The sequence below is a fragment of the Saimiri boliviensis genome, chromosome 20, assembly GCF_048565385.1.
Source record: "Saimiri boliviensis isolate mSaiBol1 chromosome 20, mSaiBol1.pri, whole genome shotgun sequence".
In the NCBI taxonomy this organism is placed as follows: domain Eukaryota; kingdom Metazoa; phylum Chordata; class Mammalia; order Primates; family Cebidae; genus Saimiri; species Saimiri boliviensis.
Window position 1 is genome coordinate 12,234,688 of NC_133468.1, and position 20,604 is coordinate 12,255,291.

General features: G+C 43.5%; 1 protein-coding gene across 3 annotated transcripts in view; it reads right to left on the minus strand.

The window, feature by feature from the left end:
- Positions 1-1,925: 1,925 nt before the first annotated feature.
- The window catches only part of RANBP17 (RAN binding protein 17), a 318,395-nt gene continuing 299,716 nt past the window's right edge, over positions 1,926-20,604 (minus strand). For 2 of the 3 annotated variants that reach the window (XM_074390456.1, XM_039460716.2), the window contains 3 exons: positions 9,872-9,970; positions 7,839-7,966; positions 1,926-4,790 (listed from right to left, as the gene is read on the minus strand). In XM_074390456.1, the coding sequence (XP_074246557.1) occupies positions 4,694-4,790; positions 7,839-7,966; positions 9,872-9,970 (324 nt within the window). In that variant the 3' untranslated portion in view covers positions 1,926-4,693. Of the gene's footprint in view, positions 4,791-7,838; positions 7,967-9,871; positions 9,971-20,604 lie in introns of those variants that run through there. The other variant, XR_012515307.1, reaches the window with a different exon arrangement.

A 20,604-nucleotide genomic window follows, 5' to 3' on the forward strand; every position in this document is an offset into this window, starting at 1 on the left:
AGAAAGTTCAGGGAGGAGGATGAATCGGTGGCAGAACCCACAGACCCAGCACACAAGGCCCAGGTCCTGGACTGGCCTAGTCCCACTGGGGGTGTCAAAGTGTTCCACATCGGGCTGTCCCACCCAACCGTCCCCTAGGGAAAGCTGTGAAGGACCTAGTTCAAGGGATTATAGTGGAAAAGAAATATGAGTTTTGAGGTCAGGCAGATCTGACTTTGAATCCTGGCTTGTCCACTTTCTAGCTATGTGGCTTTGGGGGCAGTCTTTTAGTCTCAGTTTTCTCATCTCTAAAATGGGGATAATAATTCTTGACATTCTTACTGGGAAGCATAAAGTGAAATAGCAATTTGCAATGCTCAGTGGGTGCTCAATAAATGAAAGCAGTTCTAATTATTTTATGTTCATCTTGAAACTTTTAAGACCAGGAGTGGTGGCTCACATTCCTGCACTTTGAGAGGCTGTGGTGGGTGAACTGCTTGAGCCCAGAAGTTCAAAGCCAGCCTGGCCAACATGGCAAAACCCTGTCTTTATAAAAAATACAAAAATTGGCCAGGTACAGTGGCATGGACCTGTAGTCTCAGCTACTCAGGAGGCTGAGATGGGAGAATTGTTTGAGCCCAGGAGTTCGAGGCTGCAGTGAACCATGAGCATGCCACTGCACTCCATCCTGGGCAAGAGTGAGATCCTGTCTTTGAAAAACAAACAAACAAACAAACAAAAAAAACCTGGGCTGGCCTCAGTGGCTCACACCTGTAATCCCAGCATTTTGGGAGGCCGAGGTGGGCGGACGATGGGGTCAGGAGATCAAGACCATCCTGGCTAACACGGTAAAACCCATCTCTACTAAAAATACAAAAAATTAACTGAGTGTGATGGCATGTGTCTGTGGTCCTAGCTACTCAGGAGGCTGAGGCAGGAGAATCACTTGAACCCGGGAGGTGGAGGTTGCAGTGAGCTGAGATCGCGCTACTGCACTCCAGCCTGGACGACACAGCGGAGTCTCAAAAAAAAAAAAAGTTTACTCTTTTTACTCTCCCCTGCTTTTCTCTGCAGGCACTCCTTTCCCTCCTCATCATAAGGAGCTGAGTTCTCTTAAATGATACTTCCCCCAAACTACTGAACATCTATATCAGGTTTGCCGTATGCCAGATCTTTCCGCTTCTCCAATTTTTCTCACCAAATCTACCCCATTTTTGGTTCTCATGTGGAGCTGTTGGCAGTTACCTAATCTGGCTGTTAATCTCAGCTAACAGCTACATGGCAAGCCACTTTTGCATTTTGAAAAGGGCCCCCACTACCTTAATCTGAAGGTACTTCTAGGTTTTCACAACCAAGGAAGGGAGTCCAGAAGGCCAGGAGGGCTTTTAGTTCAGATAATCAAACAGAATGCAGGGACTCTACACTCCTTTGTCCCCCGCTAGAGAAGCCTGATTGGAAAGCACAGAATAACAGAAACATCCGGGACACAGGCAGAATACAGCTTTCTCAGGAGCCAGGTTCGGAAGTCAGTATGGATGGCAAAAATTGAGCAAAGTCCAAATCCCTTCAGACTGTTTCTTGCTTGAGCATCCCTGAAGCAGCTGGCTTGACTTAGCGCTCACACTGCATGAGCAGTCCCTCTGTCTGTACCCTACAATCCCATCAGAAGGGTGAGGTGTGCAAACAGCAGCCACACCTCCCATCTCATCCTCTCTGAGCACATGTGTGAAGTGGTCGGCCCCTTGGAACTGCCAGCACAATCTCCTGTAGCTCAGTCTGAGTAAGCTGGATACACGTGTGATCTGATTAGACCAGCAGCTCCATTAGTCGTCTTTGATATAGCCTCCACTGCTGTGTGTGTGCGTCTTTGCCTGCTTTATCCTTGGGACAGGATGTTCCTACAGGGCCCACTCCCACATGGAACTCCAGGTCTCTTCTCAAAGAATTCCCATGGTCCCTCACCAAGGCAGACCCTGGCAGTTTGGGAGGCGGAGTCCCAGATCTTGTTCTCATCCACTGTGGGATGAGTGTGCGGTATGTGTGATCCTTAAACATCCCGGCTTCCCCACTTCCTTTTCCTCCCTCAGGAAGGGCTCAGAATGGAACCTGGCCCTCTAAAAGAAAAAGGATTCCTTTGCAGGTTTTAAGAAAGAAATTTATAGCTAAAACTCAACCTCTCTTGCAAAGGCCAGACAAGAGTTGCAGCAGACAGCTTTGAAAATGGCTCCCAATAATCCCCACCTTAGTGATTTACCTCTAATGAACAGAATACGGCAAAAGTGATGGGATGGCCCTTGAGATCAGGTGACAAAAGATGGTGACTTCCAGATTGCTGCACTCTCTCTGGCTCTTCTCCGATGAAACAAGGTTCCATGCTATGTGCTGCCCTGTGACGAGCCCACGTGGCAAGAAACTGAGGCAACAACTCGTGAGAAACTGACGCCTTCTAACCATCACAGGTGAGCCTGATGCAGAGCCTTACCAAGTCAGGCCTTGAAATGATCACAGCCTGAGAGAGCGAGCCTGAAACCCAGCTGCAAATTACTGACCTACAGGAACTGTGAGATAATAACTTTTACTTTAGGGCACTAAGTGTTGGGGTAATGTGTTATGTAACAAAAGATTCTGAGAAACAGATGATAAAGGAGCTAAATATTAACTGGTTTCAACTCATCATTCTGAAATACAGGTCTTCCTCACAAGGGGCCAGGAATTTCTTTGAGGTGAGACAGATCTGGGTTCAAATCTTGCCTGTGTGACTGACGTAAGCTAGAGACACCAAAAACCTTGGTTTCCTTATCTGCAAAGTGGAGCTAATGCTGTCTAAACTTTAGAGGGCTGTTGTGAGGACTAGAAGAGATCACACATGTAAAGGGCCCGAGAGATGTTCAATAACCGTCTGCCGAGTCTTCTCTAGCTGATGCGTAATGCCTGCAGTGTGTTCTCGTGAGGCCAGCTCTACTAGCAGGTCCTGCTGACGTCAGCCGTGGGGCAGGCCTGACCAGTCCGCCGAGAACAGCTTTCCAAGGCCAAGCCTGATGGAGCCTGTCTTGTCTGCTGTGAAACCACCAGGTGACCTCTGGTAATGTGGGAAAGAGAAGTGAGTGGCCAAGGTCATTTTCTGGTGAACATTTTAATGCAAACAATATGGTGCTTTTAGATACTAGACATTCGTAAAGAAAACCATGCCAGAATGGGACAGGCCTTCTTTAACACACTTTTGTGGGGTGAGTGTGCCGTTATAAGCCTCCAAGAAACAGAAATTCTTATCCAACTTCTCTGAACAGCTGATGTTTTATTGAATTCAGAATTTGCCTTCTCAAGGAAAATTATATTTCCCATTTCTACTGAAACATAGTGTAAGGCCAAAGCTTATTTATCCATTAAATACTAGAAGTAACCCCCTATATAATATTTGCCCCTGATTTCCTTCATACATGGAAGACAAACATTTTGAGGTAAACCTGACTGACTCTGCTTTTATATGACAAGTCTGCCGCAAAACTCAACTATCAAAGAAAGGTTTCAAGAAACACTAGGCTGAGAAATGAGATTATAACAGGAGCCTATAGATTTACGTCTTGTTCAACTGTAAGGCCAGCCTTTCATGTCTTACCAGAAATAAAGGGCATGATATTTATTATAAGCCTGAACCATAAAAACGAGCAGTGAGTTAGAAAAACCACTTGGCAGTGGGCAATCTGAAATTAATAGCCTAGTAACAGTATAGCATAAACTGCAAAAGCCTTCTTCATGTTCTGGGTTTGGGTTAAGTCACAATCCCAAATCCCAATGGTAATAGGAGTTTTTGTGGAGAGTTGGAAACCAGCTGTTTCTGATCCTTGGAGAATCTGAATTTTAGCACCTAGAACTGTTTGGGGTAGCCCGGAGAAGGCAGAGATGCTTCGATAGTATATTCTAATCATTATCTTCACTTTCTCTTAAAAAATGGAGGCAGAGAACTGGGTGCTGGTACCACCCAGAACTTTGGGCTTGGGCTACATGACTCCTTCTGAAGAAATGTCTCTGCAGGCAGTAATTGCATGGCTTAATTCTTCTAGACTGAACCACTTCAGATTTATGCCAGTGAAAAGCAAACGTTGTTTGTAAGTCATTTAATTGTGTTACTGTCTCTCAACTTTATCAGATGCAGCTGAGGCAGAGAGGCCTGCGTGTGGTCCTGTGGGATGCTCTGTAGTGCTTCCAGGCTCGTTCTAAATGCTCACAGCCCAAAGTCCCTAATGCTGCTTCTTCCAGACACATAACAAACTACTAATTTAACAGGTTCCAATGGCATTCGTCTCAATCCATGATCCACGTTGAAGGCTGCATCTCCAACAAACTGACAGCCTTGATTGCAGGACCATAAACTAGTACACACTTAGGTGCAAACCTGGTTTATTATGTTCTTTGGTTAAATACTGTTTCTATATCCTTTCAGAGCATTAAGAGAACAAAGATGGTATTTGATAGAAAGACTGAAAAGGATGTGAAAACACATCCTTTGCTTTTCAGAGAAAAGACTGAATTTACACTGTGTACTATTATAAATTCTCATAATTAGGCTAGACGTGTAAGAAGGTAGGGCTTTTGTTGTGGTTAGCATATTTTGAAAAGTAGATTCCCCTGGGCTAGCCAACATCACTGTTCTGAGACCCGGACCTTCAAGAGTCTCTTGATAAAGGCTGCTCCACACATGGTCAGAAAAGTCAGGTCAGCTCATCATGTCCAGACTGCATGGTTCAGTGTGGCCATCACTGCGCAGAGCCTCGGCTACATCTCTTCTGAATACAGATAGGTTTTGGGTGAACCTGCAGAAAAAGGAAGAAAGGGTCAAGGGTAGGAATAAGGCCAAGCCTCCATGAATCTCTGGATGATAAAGCCACTCTGGAGTTCAGGACTTTGAGGACCGCCCCTCCTGGAGGAAGGCTCTAGATTTCAGCTGAGCTCCCTTCTCTCCACTTTCATGGCCATTCCTGTTCCGCCAACAGTACCATCAACCTCTCATCCCTTCCTGGAAAACAGGGTTGACACTAAATCCACTCTGAACATCTTGAGGTGTACATTTGGTGGTTCTACTTTTAAAAAGCAATTTTAGAAAAGTTAAATTACACATAGATGATAAGGATTATTTTAAAAAGAACAAAAGTTTATGTGGCAAGCATTGGATTGATTTTACCAATAAAGTCATTTAATCATCACAAGTCTTCCCTGAGGTAGGTATCAGTATCCTCATTTTACAGATGAGAAAACTGAATTTAGTAGCTGAAAAAGAGGGGGCACTGGGTTAGACTACCTGGGTTCAAATCCTAGCTCTACCACTTATTAGTCAGGTGATGTTGGATGAATATTTAGCTTCTTGTCTTGGTACCTAATATGAGTAGTTACCTCAAGGGATTGTAGAAAGTGAGAATTTAGGCTGGGCGTGATGGCTCACACCTATACTTACAGCACTTTTAGAGGCTGAGGCGGGTGGATCATCTGAGGTCAGGAGTTAGAGACAGCCCTGTCAACATGGAGAAACCCCATCTCTACTAAAAATACAAAAAAATTAACCAGGTGTGGTGGTAGGTGCCTGTAATCCCAGCTACTCAGGAGGCTGAGGAGAATAACTTGAACCTGGGAGGTGGGGCTGCCGTGAGCTGAAACTGTGCCACAGGAAACAGAGAGAGACTCTGCCTCAGAAAAAAAAAAAAAAAAAAAAGAATTTATTGGGTCACTTTGCTTGAGGCAATGCTTATAGGCCTGTAAATACTCAACACAGTGCCTGGTACATGGAAAAGAATCAGTCCTCTCTGGCTATTTCTCTCATTAAAGTAGGAGGGCCATCTGCTCATTTCACAGAGCAGCTCAGGAGGCAGTACTCAAATTTCTAAGCCTTAGGTGAAGCAATTTTCCCCTGAGACACCTAGGGCTTCCCTGTTCAAGTCTCATCTGCTGGCTTCTGAGGTTGTCACTTTCTGCATGATCGAGGATCTTGAAGTGAGCAGTCAAGGGAACATGTCTGCAGATCCCAACTGACTTGGCCATGTATTACCAAAGCCCTGGCTGGTAACTCCAGAACTCACTGTGGCTACTGGGATGACTGACGATTTGCATTTCAAATGGAGCAGCATTTGAACCCTACCACATTTATAAAAGGATGGTGCAGGCATTCCGCCCCACCCCCCCGCCGCCCCGAACATATATTCTTTCTTCATCATTCATTACTGTCTCTTCCACTTGAATGTAAGATCCATGAGGGGGAGGAAGCTTAAATAATTGGCTTAGCACTGGTAACCCCAATGCCTACACAGTAGATTCTGAATAAAGTGTTGCGCACTAAATGAACGAATGAACAAAGACAGATGTAGCTGATAAGTTCCAGGATCCTTTCATTTAGATTTCATTGGCAACTGAGATACCAGCCATTCTTTTTTTTTTTTTTTTTTTTTTTGAGACGGAGTTTCACTCTTGTTACCCAGGCTGGAGTGCAATGGCGCGATCTCAGCTCACCGCAACCTCCGCCTCCTGGGTTCAAGCAATTCTCCTGCCTCAGCCTCCTGAGTAGCTGGGATTACAGGCACGCGCCACCATGCCCAGCTAACGTTTTGTATTTTTAGTAGAGATGGGGTTTCACCATGTTGACCAGAATGGTCTCAATCTCTTGACCTTGTGATCCACCCGCCTCGGCCTCCCAAAGTGCTGGGATTACAGGCTTGAGCCACCGCGCCCGGCCCCAGCCATTCTTAAAGAACAGACAGAGGAAGAAATTAATACTGTAGGTCAGATGTCCCAGGTGCCAGGCTTCACTATGTTCTGTCATTTAAACATCAGAATTGATTATTATCATCTCCATTTTACTGGTCAAGAAACTGAGTGAAGAAGTTAACTGTCTACTGCCATACAGCCTAAAAAGGCCAGTTATAAAATATCATCTTAAACAATTTTTTAAATTAAATTAGATTAAATTAATTGTATTATTTTTGAGACAGAGTCTCACTCTGTTGCCCAGGCTGGAGTGCAGTGATGCAATCTCAGCTCACGGCAACTTCTGCCTCCCAGGTTCAAGCAATTCTCCTATTCCCGAGTAGCTGGAACTACAGGCGAGTGCCACCACGCTTGGCTGATTTTTGTATTTTTAGTAGAGATGGGGTTTCACCACGTTGGCCAGGCTGGTCTCAAATGCCCAACTTCAGGTGATCTGCCTGCCTTGGCTTCCCAAAGTGCTGGCATTACAGGTGTACGCCACCATGCCCAGCCACAATTTTTAAAAAAATTGACACATAATATTTTTACATCATTATGGAGTACATGTGATATTTTGTTATATGCACAGAATGTGTAATGATCAAGTTGGAGTATTTAGGGTATCCATTACCTGGAGTATTTATCATTTCTATATGTTGGGGACATTTCAAGTCTTCTCTTTTAGCTATTTTGAAATACACAGTACATTGTTGTTAGCTATAGTCCGGATCCTACTTAGCTGTAACTGGGGTCTGTCTGACCTCAAGGACTATGTCCGTTCAAATGCCAAGAAGTCTTTCATCATTTTCCATAGCAGATTCGCACCTTCCTTCTTTTCATCTTTTCAATTATAGTTATTTTTCATATCTCTCCTGTTGAATTATAAACTGCTTAAGGGCAGACACTACATTTTATTAATCTCTGTATCCTTATATAATGCCTAGTATGACACTTGAAAGAAAGAAAATAACCAATAATATTTACTGAATGGAATGGAACTGGGTCTAGGATCACAAGGTGTAACAGAAAAGGGACAGCTGTATGTGAGCTGTGTTAAGCACAATATAGTTATTTTCAACAAAGCTGGGATGTCTACTTCCCCCAGTGACACCCTACTGGGCAATGCTCACCTGTCTCTGTTCTTGACGGACAGGTTCTGCTCCACTCCTTCCATTAGGTTCCTGAAGCACTGGGCAAGGACTTCCTGCTTGCGGAGAGGCTGGCTGTTTATCAAACTTGCTCTCAGTTCACTGAAACACTGATGGGAGACAGAATAGTGTCAGAGCTCTGACTCCAAACCCGGCCTGAAGACAGCTCGTAGGGAGACTGCTAGACCAGCTCTCGTCTACTCAGGGCTCACTAATGCTCAGAGGAGTTTTTGTCTAGGACCACTTTGAACCTTAAGCCCTTAGAGAAAACCTTTGCGACAGAGACACTCCTAGTTATAAATTCTCTGATCCCTTCCATAAAATGTCTTGCTGTAATTGTTCCATTGTCACTGCTTAGGCTGATGAAGTCCTTGCCTCCTCTGCGGGGATGGAATGCATGCTTTTCCTGAATCTCATCTCTACTAATCACAGAAAGACTGAAATGGGAGGGGTCTCAGGCTGAAGAAAATAACTAAAAATGCCCAGGGAGCATTTTAAGTGACTGATGGCAAGGCCAAGGGTCTTTCCTCAGGCCCGATGGTCTTTCCTGGCTTCCGTGAGTCACTCCTTGAACAACTTCAGGCTTTGTTCCAAGTCTCTGTCCTTGTGAGTTAGAATGGGTTTACTCCTCGGAGGTGGGGTACTAGAGGGGCTTGCTTAGTTTGGGGAGAGCTTTCTGGCACTAAGAAAAACATCTGTCATGCCTGGTCACAAATGTCTGCACAGCCCTTTCTTCCCTGCTGGGGACTGTGGGTTTTTATACAGACACAAGCCCTGATGCTAAACGCAGCTCCTAATCACTGGAAACAGCCTAATTTCAGCACAAAGACAACATTTTGCCAGTCATGCATTTATTCTTCCAAGCCCAAAAAGCATGATATTTAATTTCCATCATACATTAAAACAGCTTACATCAAAAAAACACACATAATTAATATGTAGTCAGGCTAATACTTAAATACTATATATCAGAGGCATTGTACTTAAACCACAATGTCTTACTGAACAAGATTGGGAATGCACAAAACTACTTATTTTTCCCTTTTATAATGATGCAGTGACTCACACAAAATAGAAAATTATTAGTTTTTCATACCAAACCGTGAAATATTGCCTCCATCAGTAAAGTATAATATTGTGATGTCATAAGCTTTTTCTAAACACTGAATTTGCCCTTATTCCCTCTCAATCATTTTAAAAGAACTGCTCTCTTTTATAGAGCTTGGATTTAAATCACAATAACACTGAGGGAAGATGAATGACAGTGCTACTGAATGTGGCTAAAATTGGATACTTCAGCACAGGTGAATGATGAGACAGCTCTTCTCTTTTTGATATATTTTCTTTTTCTATTAGTTTCCTTCCAAGGCTGGGATTTTAGTTTGAATTTTAATGCTTGCAGCTGCCTCTAATCTCACTGTCTTTTTCCCCAGTACTATCTTATTGTATAGACAATTCATTCTCCCAAGCTGTAATGCACTGTTCCTCTGACTACCAGGGAGATGCGTGAGTTCAAGAGGAAGCCGGAGAGGCTTGGAGGCATCCCAGGTGGCGAGTGCTCTAAAGAAGCTGGAAACATGGGCTCCCAGATGAAGGGTGCTGGTTCTGTGTTGGAATCCCTGATGGGTCGCTGCTGCCACCACCTAGGGCAGTGGGGATCCCAGATATAAAAGATGGCCAAGGAAGGCAAAAGGGGTTGTTGCTCAGAATTCCCCTGGAATTAGGGGGAGGGGAGTGAGGATGAGCTTGAACCACCACTGAGCAAACCACCCGCCTGGTGAGTGGGGGCTCTGGGTTCCAGAAGCGCTTGTTTTGAGGCCTCTGCTTACCTAAAAAAGATCTGGGGCCTTTGGGGAAGAACCTTCTAGGGAGTACAGCCTCACAGTGAGTTCTCAAGGTCCCCGTTCAAACTCAGTTGGCTCTGCTCCTCTGTCCTTTGTCATAACAGTTGAGCCTAGTTTGTAGCTCCTCTCTTCTAGGGACCACCTCCCGTGACTTCCTGCAATCACACTCACCTTCTCATTGAGCAGGATGAGCCCCAGAAGAGGCCTGGATACTGACCACTGGTTCCGACAGTCTTCAAAGACAATGGTGTTCATGAGGACAGACATCATCTAGAAGACAGAGTCAAAAAAGATTGAGATGCCTTGGCTCAGAGTTCTCCCTAGTCCCAGGCCTTTCATGTGCTCAAATTCCACCACTCCATATTGCTAACAGCTGTGAAAGCTCTTCCTGGACAAACAGCCTAGACTCTGGAAGCTTATAATGCTGCCTGTAGAAACGATTGGCAAAGACTCCCAGCTCCCTGTGGAAGAGTTTCTACTCTGAAAGCCTTAGTGAGAACCTTCCAGGTGGGCAGAAGTCAAAAGGTCACACTGGGGCAAGATGACCACTCCCTGTCTTTCAACTCTGATATGCTTTCTTCTATGCTAGGGCACCAGGCAAAAGCTCAGCTCACTTTCCTGTCTGCCTCCCATTTCGCCTAAGAGGTCATGTTATAGAGAGATGAAATCTCTCCATGGCCCCTCTCAGAGAGAGAGGGCAATGGGACCCTGGAACATCATGTTTCCTGCTGGCTCAGGCTGTTCAAGGTTTCTCTTCACTCTTCATTCACTAATTCACTCACTCACTCACTCATTCATTCCTACATGTACATTACGCATCCGTTCTCTTAAATTCAGTCTGTGAGATCCATAGGGGAGATAATACAGGCATTTACCACAACCTCTGACCTTAAGTAGCTTGAAACCTCCTGGGGGAGACTACTTAGAAAAGAAATAACAGGAAATAGGGCTGGGCAAAGTGCAGTGGGCATGCAGAGGGGGGAGGGATGTCTCTGGGTCCTTGAGAAGATGTCAGGGAAGATTCCACGGAGAAGGTAATATTGAAGAAGTTCATTATAAATGTGTTCTAAGCAGAGAAAGCATCAAAAAAGCAGGGTGGGAATGAACACAAAGGGTTCTGCAATGGTAAGAAACTTAGCATGACAGGAGAGAAGGGAGGTGGGCCAGAGGTGAGACACCAGTGCCAGACTGGAAGACCCTGCTGAGGAATCTGGACTTCATCCTGATGGTAGTGGGGAGCTAGTGATATGTCTGCAACAAAGGCGAGACATGCTCTGATTTGCATGTAAGAAAGATCTCTTTGGGGACACGTAGAATGTGTCCTGTGCAGGTGAAACAGGTGTACTGTGCAGAGAAAGACCAGGGATAAGGCTGCAGCGATAGTCCAGGCAAGTGGCTGTGAAACAGTTTTCCGTCATTCATGGGGAGCTGATAATACAGTTTCTGCTTCTTGGACTCTTTACCTCTTACCTCTGAGCCCTTCTGTTCCCACGGCTCCAGAACTCCTTTCCCCAAAAGAGGGCAGGGGAAATGGCAATTACGTGGCAAAGACCACTGCACACACCACCCCTTATTGGCTTTGGTGACTTGAATTGTTTGGAATACAGCTGGTTTTGTCCTCTGGTATTTTTTGAAATCCAATTTACCCTGTGATCTCAGGCAAGTAACGGAACCTCTCTCCCTGTGTCTCAGTTTCATTAACTATAAGGAGGGAAATAATAATCCAGCACAGGGCAACTCTGAGAATCAAATGAGATAGTGTATATGAAATTCATTGCAAAGAGTAAAAAGTGCTATAAACATTTAAGGTATATAGTAACAGTAATGAGCTTCTCTGTAGTTCTAAACATCTGCCATTCTATACATCATCATAACCATTAGGCTGGTTGCAAATGAAATCTGCCAATTACATATGTATTGTATGTCCAGTCTCTCTGGGGAGAGGCTAGGACTTCAGCCTGGCGTGTTGAACATCATTTGCAGATCACATGTTTCCATGTACAACCTAACAAGCCACCCAAAGTCATAGAGCCACAAATTAAAGTGACAAGCAAAACTAACAGATCCACCTAGACAGTCTAAAATATTATGGGCTTCACAATCTGAAGGCAGAACAGATATTTTAATGGGAAAGATTAAAGTTAGAGGCACCAAATTCCTCCAGTAACTGACAAAGCATCTTGAAGTGATGTGCCAATTACTTTCTATGGTTCTCTTGCGTATTCATTTGTCTGAATGCATGTATTTATGTCTGTAATAAGTTAGGAGATGTTTGAATAAAACACTTTTCTAAAAATAAAGTTGGCTAAAATGGCTGATTTTTTTTTCTTTTTTATTCTTCTGGAAATATGAAAATTAGTGAGCAAATTTGCTTTAGTGGTACTGACATGGCAGCCCACATCCAGAATTATTTTTTCTAATATCCTACAGTAGGGTATGGGGGACGCAGCCAACCAATGGGCAAATTCCTTTGGAGAAGGACCATGTGGAAGAACACTGAATGAAATGCTTAAGCCCAGAATCACTTCCCAGGTCATATGAAATCTCTGGTGGGAGGCTTTCTGTGGTTCACGACACTCATACATCAATACTGAAAGGAGACAGCTCTCCACAATTCTGGACCGCCCAGCCCACAGTGAGTCACAAGGCACCCTCAGTATTTGGTACAAGAAATGCCTGTGTGAGCGGGGGCTCCGATCCTTCAACTTCTACTCACTTCCGATGCTGCTACAGGGATGGCTGGAATGGCTGTTTCAAATTCGCCCAACTTCTGGAGGTCTAGATCTAAATAAAATAAAACTAAACAAATGTGCCCAGCCTAGACTACATTTTCTAGGGCCTATATCTGAAAACACATTCAATATCTACCGTATTACCCTGTGCAGCTATTATGCCAAACCAGGAAAAAGCCCATTTCTGAGGTGGAGTTGTATGACTTGGTCCATTTAGGAAAAGCTCACGCCACACTGCATCAGGTGCTTCCTCATTATCCTCCATCCTTCCCACAGAATCTGGCAGGAGTCTTAGGAAATTTCTCTCAATGAAGAGAAACAAACATGGTATGGCAAAGCCAGGCTTTGGAGCCAATCAGAATGAAGCCCCAATCTGGCCCTGCCACTTAACTTAGGACACTGGGCAAGTCATTTTACTTATTTGAGTCTTTGTTTCTTTCCATATAAAGTGGAGGACAATAACAACTATTTTAAAGGGCCGCTGAGAGGAGTAACTTCTCTGCTGTATATCAGGCTTCGATACTGTGATTGCCACATAGCCGGCCTTCCACATCCTGCTCCTTTACTGCTGCGGGTACTCTCTCTGGTCCAGCCCAGTGGAATTTCATGGCTCAGTGGAGGGTCCCAATTCATGTCCTGATTAGATCCAGGTAAATGAGATTACAGTCTCTTTGCAATTCTCTAACTTTGTTGAGGGTTGCAGTACAACACATGCACATACACAACTAACATAGTAGAAACAGTTCGGAAAGCATCCTTATTTGATCTGGCACATGTATTTGTAAGAATTCTGAATGGCCATGTTTGTGTTTTTCTGAAAACCTGCAATTCTAAATAAAACACAAAATTACTCTACAAATATCTGTCCCAGAAAAGGAACACAAAGCAATGTTGTGTGATCGATATCTCTGTTCATTCCCTTGCTCCTCTAGCTCTCCAACCCTTACCTGGAGCAAATTGGACTTCCCTGCGCAAATATGCTAAGTCACACTTTCTCTATGGAAAGGTGGTAACTAAGTGCTCACTTTATTATTTATTTATTTTTGAGACAGGGTTTCACTCTTATCACCCAGGCTGGAGTGAGCTCTCAGCTCACTACAACCTCCGCTTCCTGGGCTCAAGTGATCCTACTGCCTCAGCCTTCCAAGTAATAGGGACTACAGGCATGTGCCAACACCCCTGGCTAATTTTTGTATTGTTAGTAGAGACAGGGTTTCACTGTGTTGGTCTGGCTGATCTCAAACTCCCAGCCTCAAGTGATCTGCACGCCTTGGCCTCCCAAAGTACTGGGATAACAGGTGTGAGTGACCACGCCCAGCCTGTTCATTTTTGTTTTTTACAGACAGGGTCTCAGTCTGATGCTCAGCCTGCAGTGCAGTGGTGTGATCACGGCTCACTGCAGCCTCAAACTCCTGGGCTCAAGCCATCCTCCCATCTCAGCCTCCCGTTTAGCTGGGACTACAGGAAGGTGCCACCACACTTGGCTAATTATTTGATTTTTTGTAGAGAGCAGGTCTCATTTTGTTGCCCAGGGTGGTCTCCAATTCCTGACTTCAAGCAATCCTCCCCCCTCAGCCTCCCAAAGTGCTGGGAATGAACCACCGTGCCTGGTCCAAATGCTCAATTTAAACCCCTTCTGTTCTGTCTCCTGCTGAAATAGACAAAGACATGGTTTGTGTTAGATGTTTTACTGCTAGACAGTGAACTGTATTTTTTTCTAAGAAAGTTGAAGGCTCAGTGGGTCTAGAATCTGATGGTTGGATGTTATTAAAGAGCAGGATGGTTGGAGAAATAGGAGCAGAGGCTGAGAAAGTAGAAAAAGCCAACTTGACTGAATACAGGGTGATGACAACAGTGACAGTTGGGCGGGGAGACTAGATTGCAAACTCCTGTGGCTTTGCATCCCCAGTACCTAGGGTTAGGCACTGGCGCACATCAGAGATTTAGAAAAGAGCAAATACATAAATGAATCAATGCAAAAGGATGAATGAAGTATCAGAAGCTAAAGTATAAAGAGCTGAAGAGTTGAAAGGGCGCTGTACAGAAAACAGGGAGGTTCTTGCCTTAATCTATGGCTTAACTTAAAATGGAAGTAATACATTGTTCATTTTCAAGGATGTTGCTTTTGTGTGTATAGCCTGAGAACTCTTCTATGACATTGCTGTCTTAGAGCCAGCTGCAGAGAGTGCCTTTGTAGGGGCTTGCAGCTTACAAAGGTCAAAGGCTGGGGCACCATCATTTCTAATAACAAGAACTTTCACCTAAGAGTAGGCTGTGGCTGACAAGTTTTCTCGTCACCCGACGACAGTAATAACTCTCATTTATGGAGCATCTTCTGGGTGCTCAGCATTCTGCTGGGCACTTGCCTATGCCATCTCTAATCCTCAACTAATGGTGGGAAGTAGATATCATCCCCATTTTACAGACTAAGGATCTGAGGTTCTGGGCAAATAGGTAACTTGTTCAAGGTACTGCAGCTACCACGATGTGAAGCTGAACTGGGATATGTGCATAGGTCTGCCTAAGTCCACCATGCCAGTCTGCTGTCTGCCACTGTCTTGCTGTGTGAGTGAGGAACAAGACCACCAGCATAGTGGCTGAGGCAGTATGACCGGCTCCTACTTTATACATCCGAAGGACTGAGGGTGTCACAAGCAAGGCTCGTTTCTGGCCACGGCTCATTCTTCCACCTTCAGTGAACCTCTTAGGTATGTGGTCCATGTGTACCTCCTCCGTTCAGACACCCTGCCACTTACTGATGAGTGAGGCCACCACTGAAATTCCTGTGACTAGAATCCAGGGTAGTGGTTCCTGGAGAGTTCCCAGCAGACTTTCCTGCCTCCCACCTAAAGCTTTTATAGCAGAGTTGGTCAACATTTTCAGACTTTCACAATGAACAATGGCAGACTTAATAGACTGCCTCTGGAAAATGGTCCACTGAACATTTCGATAAAAATAATGATTTTCCTCCTACCAAAAGTACCATGTACACAGCAATTTAAATTAACATAATAGAAAACATTAGTAAATTAAGCCAATATCCTTTGAGTTACAATAGTCCCTATAAAGTGAACACATTCCATTAAGTTTAACATATTGAATAATGTAACTAAAAAAATCCATAAAGTTCTAAGAAATAGGAGAAAAAAAATTCAGACTATTCCCTCCTGCTCCCCATCTGTACCAAAAGGCAAAACTGAGGCTAAAGTGATGATATGAACGTGGGTCCTACAGGGATCAAATTCTCAGTACATAGGGAACTCCAGCTCTTCTCTATCCTAGCTTCTTTGCTCTGGGTTGCAGGTTTTGATTATACTGCAACTTTACTACCTATTGATCAGCAAAATGGAAAATGGGAATGGGGCAAGAGTAATCTGTTTTGTCCAAAAGGTGGAAAGAAGGGGCCTAAGAATGAGGCTCTGGCCAGGTGTGATGGCTCATGCCTGTAATCTCAGCACTTTGGGAGGCTGGGGCAGGTGGATCACACGAAGTCAGGAGTTCAAGAACAGCCTGGCCAGCACAGTGAAACCCTGTCTCTACTAAAAACACAAAAATTAGCCAGGTGTGGTAGCGTGCATCTGTAATCCCAGTTACCTGGGAGGCTGAGGCAGAGAATTGCTTGAACCCAGGAGGTGGAGGTTTTAGTGAGCTGAGATTGTGCCACTGCACTCCAGTCTGGGTGACAGAATGAGACTCTGTCTCAAATAAAAAAAAAAAAAAAAAAAAAAAAAGAAGGAGGTTCTGGTTTAGGTGAAGGAAGGACAGACCAAAAAGATCAAAGAAAAGGCGAGAGACCAAAGACAAAGCATCCCTGTGTCTAGACCCGGATAAGGGGTAGGAGTGGGTTGCGAGAGCAGAGCAGAAAAAGAAAGATGATCAGGGCTGTGCCCAATAGGATATATACCATAGAATGGCGTACCTTAATCTGTTAATTTTTTTTTTTTTTTTTTTTTGAGACAGAGTTTTGCTCTTGTCGCCCAGGCTGGAGTGCAATGGCACAATCTTGGCTCATTATAACCTCCGCCTCCCAGGTTCAAGCAATTCTCCTGCTTCAGTCTCCCAAATAGCTGGGATTACAAGCCTGGGCCACCATACCAGCCTTTTTTTTTTTTTTTTTTTTTTTGCATTTTTAGTAGAGATGGGGTTTTGCCATGTTGACCAAGCTGGTCTCGAGCTCCTGACTTCAGGTGATCTGCCCACCTCAGCCTCCCAAAGTGCTGGGATTACAGGCATGAGCTACCACCCTCAGCCAATCTGTTAATCTTAATTTGTCAATTTGTCTGCCTTAATGGGAAGAGGGATAGGATGCAAAATTATCTGTACTTCTGGCCAAGCTAAATTGTCCTTCATTCTGATGCAAATAACTTGGTCATGTTTTGAGGAACAACCAGTAACAAACGCATCTAAGTTTCAGGAGCTGCTTCTGAGTCTCAGGAATTCTCTGGCACTTGTCACTGGCCTGTCAGAAGGTCAGTAGAAGAGAAGGGAAAGGCTGGCCCCAACAAAAACAACAAACAAAAACAAAAATAAAAAAAAAAAAATGACTGCTTATAGTATGGTAGGATTTGAAAAGGCAGAGAAACTACCCATCTCCACAGCAGTTTCACCTAAGCCCCATGCCCTGGTTGGAGACCCAGGATTAGGCAAAATCTGAGTGCTGCTAAAAGACAAAAAACTTCCAGATTTTCAGGGTTTGTGGAAGTAAGGGAGTTTCTGTCATTTCCAAATGCTGTTCCTGAGGCCATGTGTACAGCAGATATTGAAATGTGATCCTGCTCAAATTAGATAATAGTTATCTTTAGGGAAAAGAAATCAATTGTTCTCTCTGTCTGCTCTTCACCTATGTGGTATTAGTGGAATGCTATGAAAAATGAACATAATGGATAAATAAGCATATAATTAGTTATATTTTCCTGTCTGGATTAACTAAGCCCTACCATCTAAGTTACATTAAATTTTAAAATTATCTATATATATTAAGAACATTACTAAATGCTCATACTGTTTTCACATCCTTATAAGAAAAGTATTTGGTATTTTAAATGAAAAAAAAAGTCAAATGAAATGCAGGATGAGGTGAGCCTCTCTTTTACAGAAACAAGACTACAATCAATTACGGATGCCCTGCTCTCCCCCGGAATCATTGGGGATCCCTGCCAACTTGTTCTTTGCACAATGCTAGTCTTGCTCTTAAAAAAAAGAAACTTCTTACCTCCAAAGCACCTCAGGTCCAGGAAGCTCAGCGCGTTTGGGTCATATATTAGCACTGCATGCTTCCGCATATAAACTAAAAGCATACCCCACTCTGCCATCCCCTCCTTACAGAAAGCTAAGGGATGCTTTTGTTTAAAGAGATTAATTGCTTCAAAAATTAAAAAACTTTTTCAACCATTGTTAAATCTAAGGAAAAACACAACCTAGGTTTGCTGTTTCAATTTACTGTGGTACCAACATTACCTCTCGTTCTCAAAACATCCATTTTAATCACAGTTTCCAGGGCAAAGAATTACCTGTCAGTCTCCTAGCTTATAAGAAAGAAGATAAAGTTAGAATGAAACTTTTGGATTAATTAATTGAGAGTACTGCATATAATGTGTCTATTCTGAACGTTACTGCACACATCACAATGAAAGCAGTTTTATTTTCCATGGTTGAAATAAATTATGATAAATAATTCATTTCAATGGCAGAGATGTACTGTAGAGCAAGAGCAACAAAATTGACTACACTACACACTGTGAGCCTCATTCCTGAATCTTCATTATCCATTTGAAACTTTTTACGAGTAGTAAATCATATTTCAAGTGGCTGCAGATCTCATAAAGCAGCTTGCTGCATTAAAATAAAACCAGAAAACCTGGGGCATTGGAAGGCTGCAGGGTTTGCCACTCAGCACTATTTGGGAAATTCTTTCTCACTCTTGCCAATACCAGACAGAACACTTCTCAATTTGACATAAAAATTAAGAATTACTTGTCAAAAATACCATCTAAATTTTCCTCTAGGTAGGAATGTTGGGAAGATCTGTATTTTGAGGAATAACTTTCAACTCCAAAGCACTTTCCCCTAATTTTTATTCAAGTGACTCTTATTTTTAGTTCATGGTACTTCCTGAATGACCACTACATAGGTTCTGTAACCTCTAATGGCCTATAAACACATGTGCAAGCTTAAGAGGGAGTAATAAAGGTGCACGTGCTCTGATTCTATCTAAAAAGACCAGCCTATCTTCATAGGATGGGTGATTTTAAGTTGATTCTTAAAAGATGAATAAAGCATTATTACCTGGGAAGAAGTATATATTTGGAAGAGAAAATAAAATGAGAAAAGACACTGGAGACAAGTTGGCATGTTTAACGAACGAATAGCTCATGCACAGAAGGTTTTTGAAAGCGAACTTTTGAGTGGCAGGGAGTAGATTTGAGGGACAAGGAGTAGAAGACTGGGCTTGATCCAGGCTCTTAGGCTGGGCACAATGGCCTCATGACTGTAATCCCAGCACTTTGGGAGGGCAACGTGGCCGGATCACGAGGTCAGGAGTTTGAGACCAGCCTGACCAGTATCGTTAAACGCCGTCTCTACTAAAAATAAAAAAAAAAATAGCTGGCTGTGGTGGTACGCACCTGTAGTCCCAGCTACTCGAAGCTGAGGCAGAAGAATTGCTTGAACCCTATGAGCGGAGGTTGCAGAGGGCCGAGATCGCACCACTGCACTCCAGCCTGGATGGTGGAGTGAGACTGTGTCAAAAAACAAAAACAAAAATGAAAAAAACACTTTTATGCCATGCTGAATATAGAAATGAGTTTGGGCTAATACATGAAGGGTAGCCTTCAAAGAGTTTTTGAGGAGAAGGCGACATGATGTGGTCTGCCATTTAGGACCATACTGATTAGATTCTGGAGAATAGCAATTACGGGTAAGTGCTGGAGGCAAGGTAACAAGTTTAGATACTGCAAGAAGTTCAAAACGAGAGGAATGGAGAGGCAGGGTAGCAGAGACACAGAGAAATGTCAGAATCCTTGACTGCATATCCCATTTTCTTCCCAACGAAATATTTCTAAGAAACATAATCTTAGAAACATACTGAAAATGTGGATAAATTCGGAGCTTTAGGAACATGGCCTCAGGCCAGACACGTGGCTCACACCAGTAATTCCAGCACTTTGGAGGCCAGGGTGGGCAGAATGCTTGAGTTCAGGAGTTCGAGACCAGCCTGAGAAACATGGTGAAATTCTGTCTCTACCAAAAAATACAAAAATTAGCCACGTGTGGTGGTGTGTGCCTGTAGTCTTAGCTACTTAGGAGGCTGCGGTGAGAGGACTGCTTGATCCCTGGAGGCTGAGGCTGTAATGAGCTGTGATCGGGCCACTGAACTTCAGCCTGGGTGACTAAGACCCTGTCTCCAGAAAAAAACAAAAAACAAAAAAATACATGGCCTCAAAGTCAAGGCTTCCAACGAAGAAAAGGATGCTCTGCAGACTGTTCCAGAAAATGCCACATGTGGTATAGAGGTGGCTGCAGCAATGAACTGAACCCTAAGCAGAGCGTGTATGTATGACAGAGAACCACAAGCACACGTTCATATTAAATATTCAACGATCAAGTAAACTCTAACCGAGGCCATTCAAAATCAAAAAAGGGAGTGGGGAAACAGCATGTCACGTTACTAAACAGTCATCAAACATTTCCCAATTAATATTGTACTTCACAACAGGACAACATAAGCATAATGGCATGAGGGCATCTCGTGTAGCCATCAAAGCAGAGTGCAATGAATATAGTAATGTGCCAAGAAGAAAGAGCCTGGGAGAGAGACCAATAAATAGAAACTCTCAGAGACACGCACGGTCAGACACAAAAACAGAGATGTGGAGAAAGAGGTATGAGTCAGAGACAGTGTTTCCCCACCCCCTTTTTTTGAATGGCCTTAGTTAGAGTTTACTTGATCATTGAATAATATAAACGTGTTTATAGTTACTCTGTCATGGATATGTACACTGCTTAGGGTTCACATATGCATGTGAACACCCAATCATCATGCCCATGAACTATAAAATGATTCAAAATGTTTTCATTTTTCATATGGGGGAAGAAAGTACTCTTGTGGACAATTCATGGTACTCCTCAGACATATTTTCCATTAAATATTAGAATTTATACTTAAACTATGCA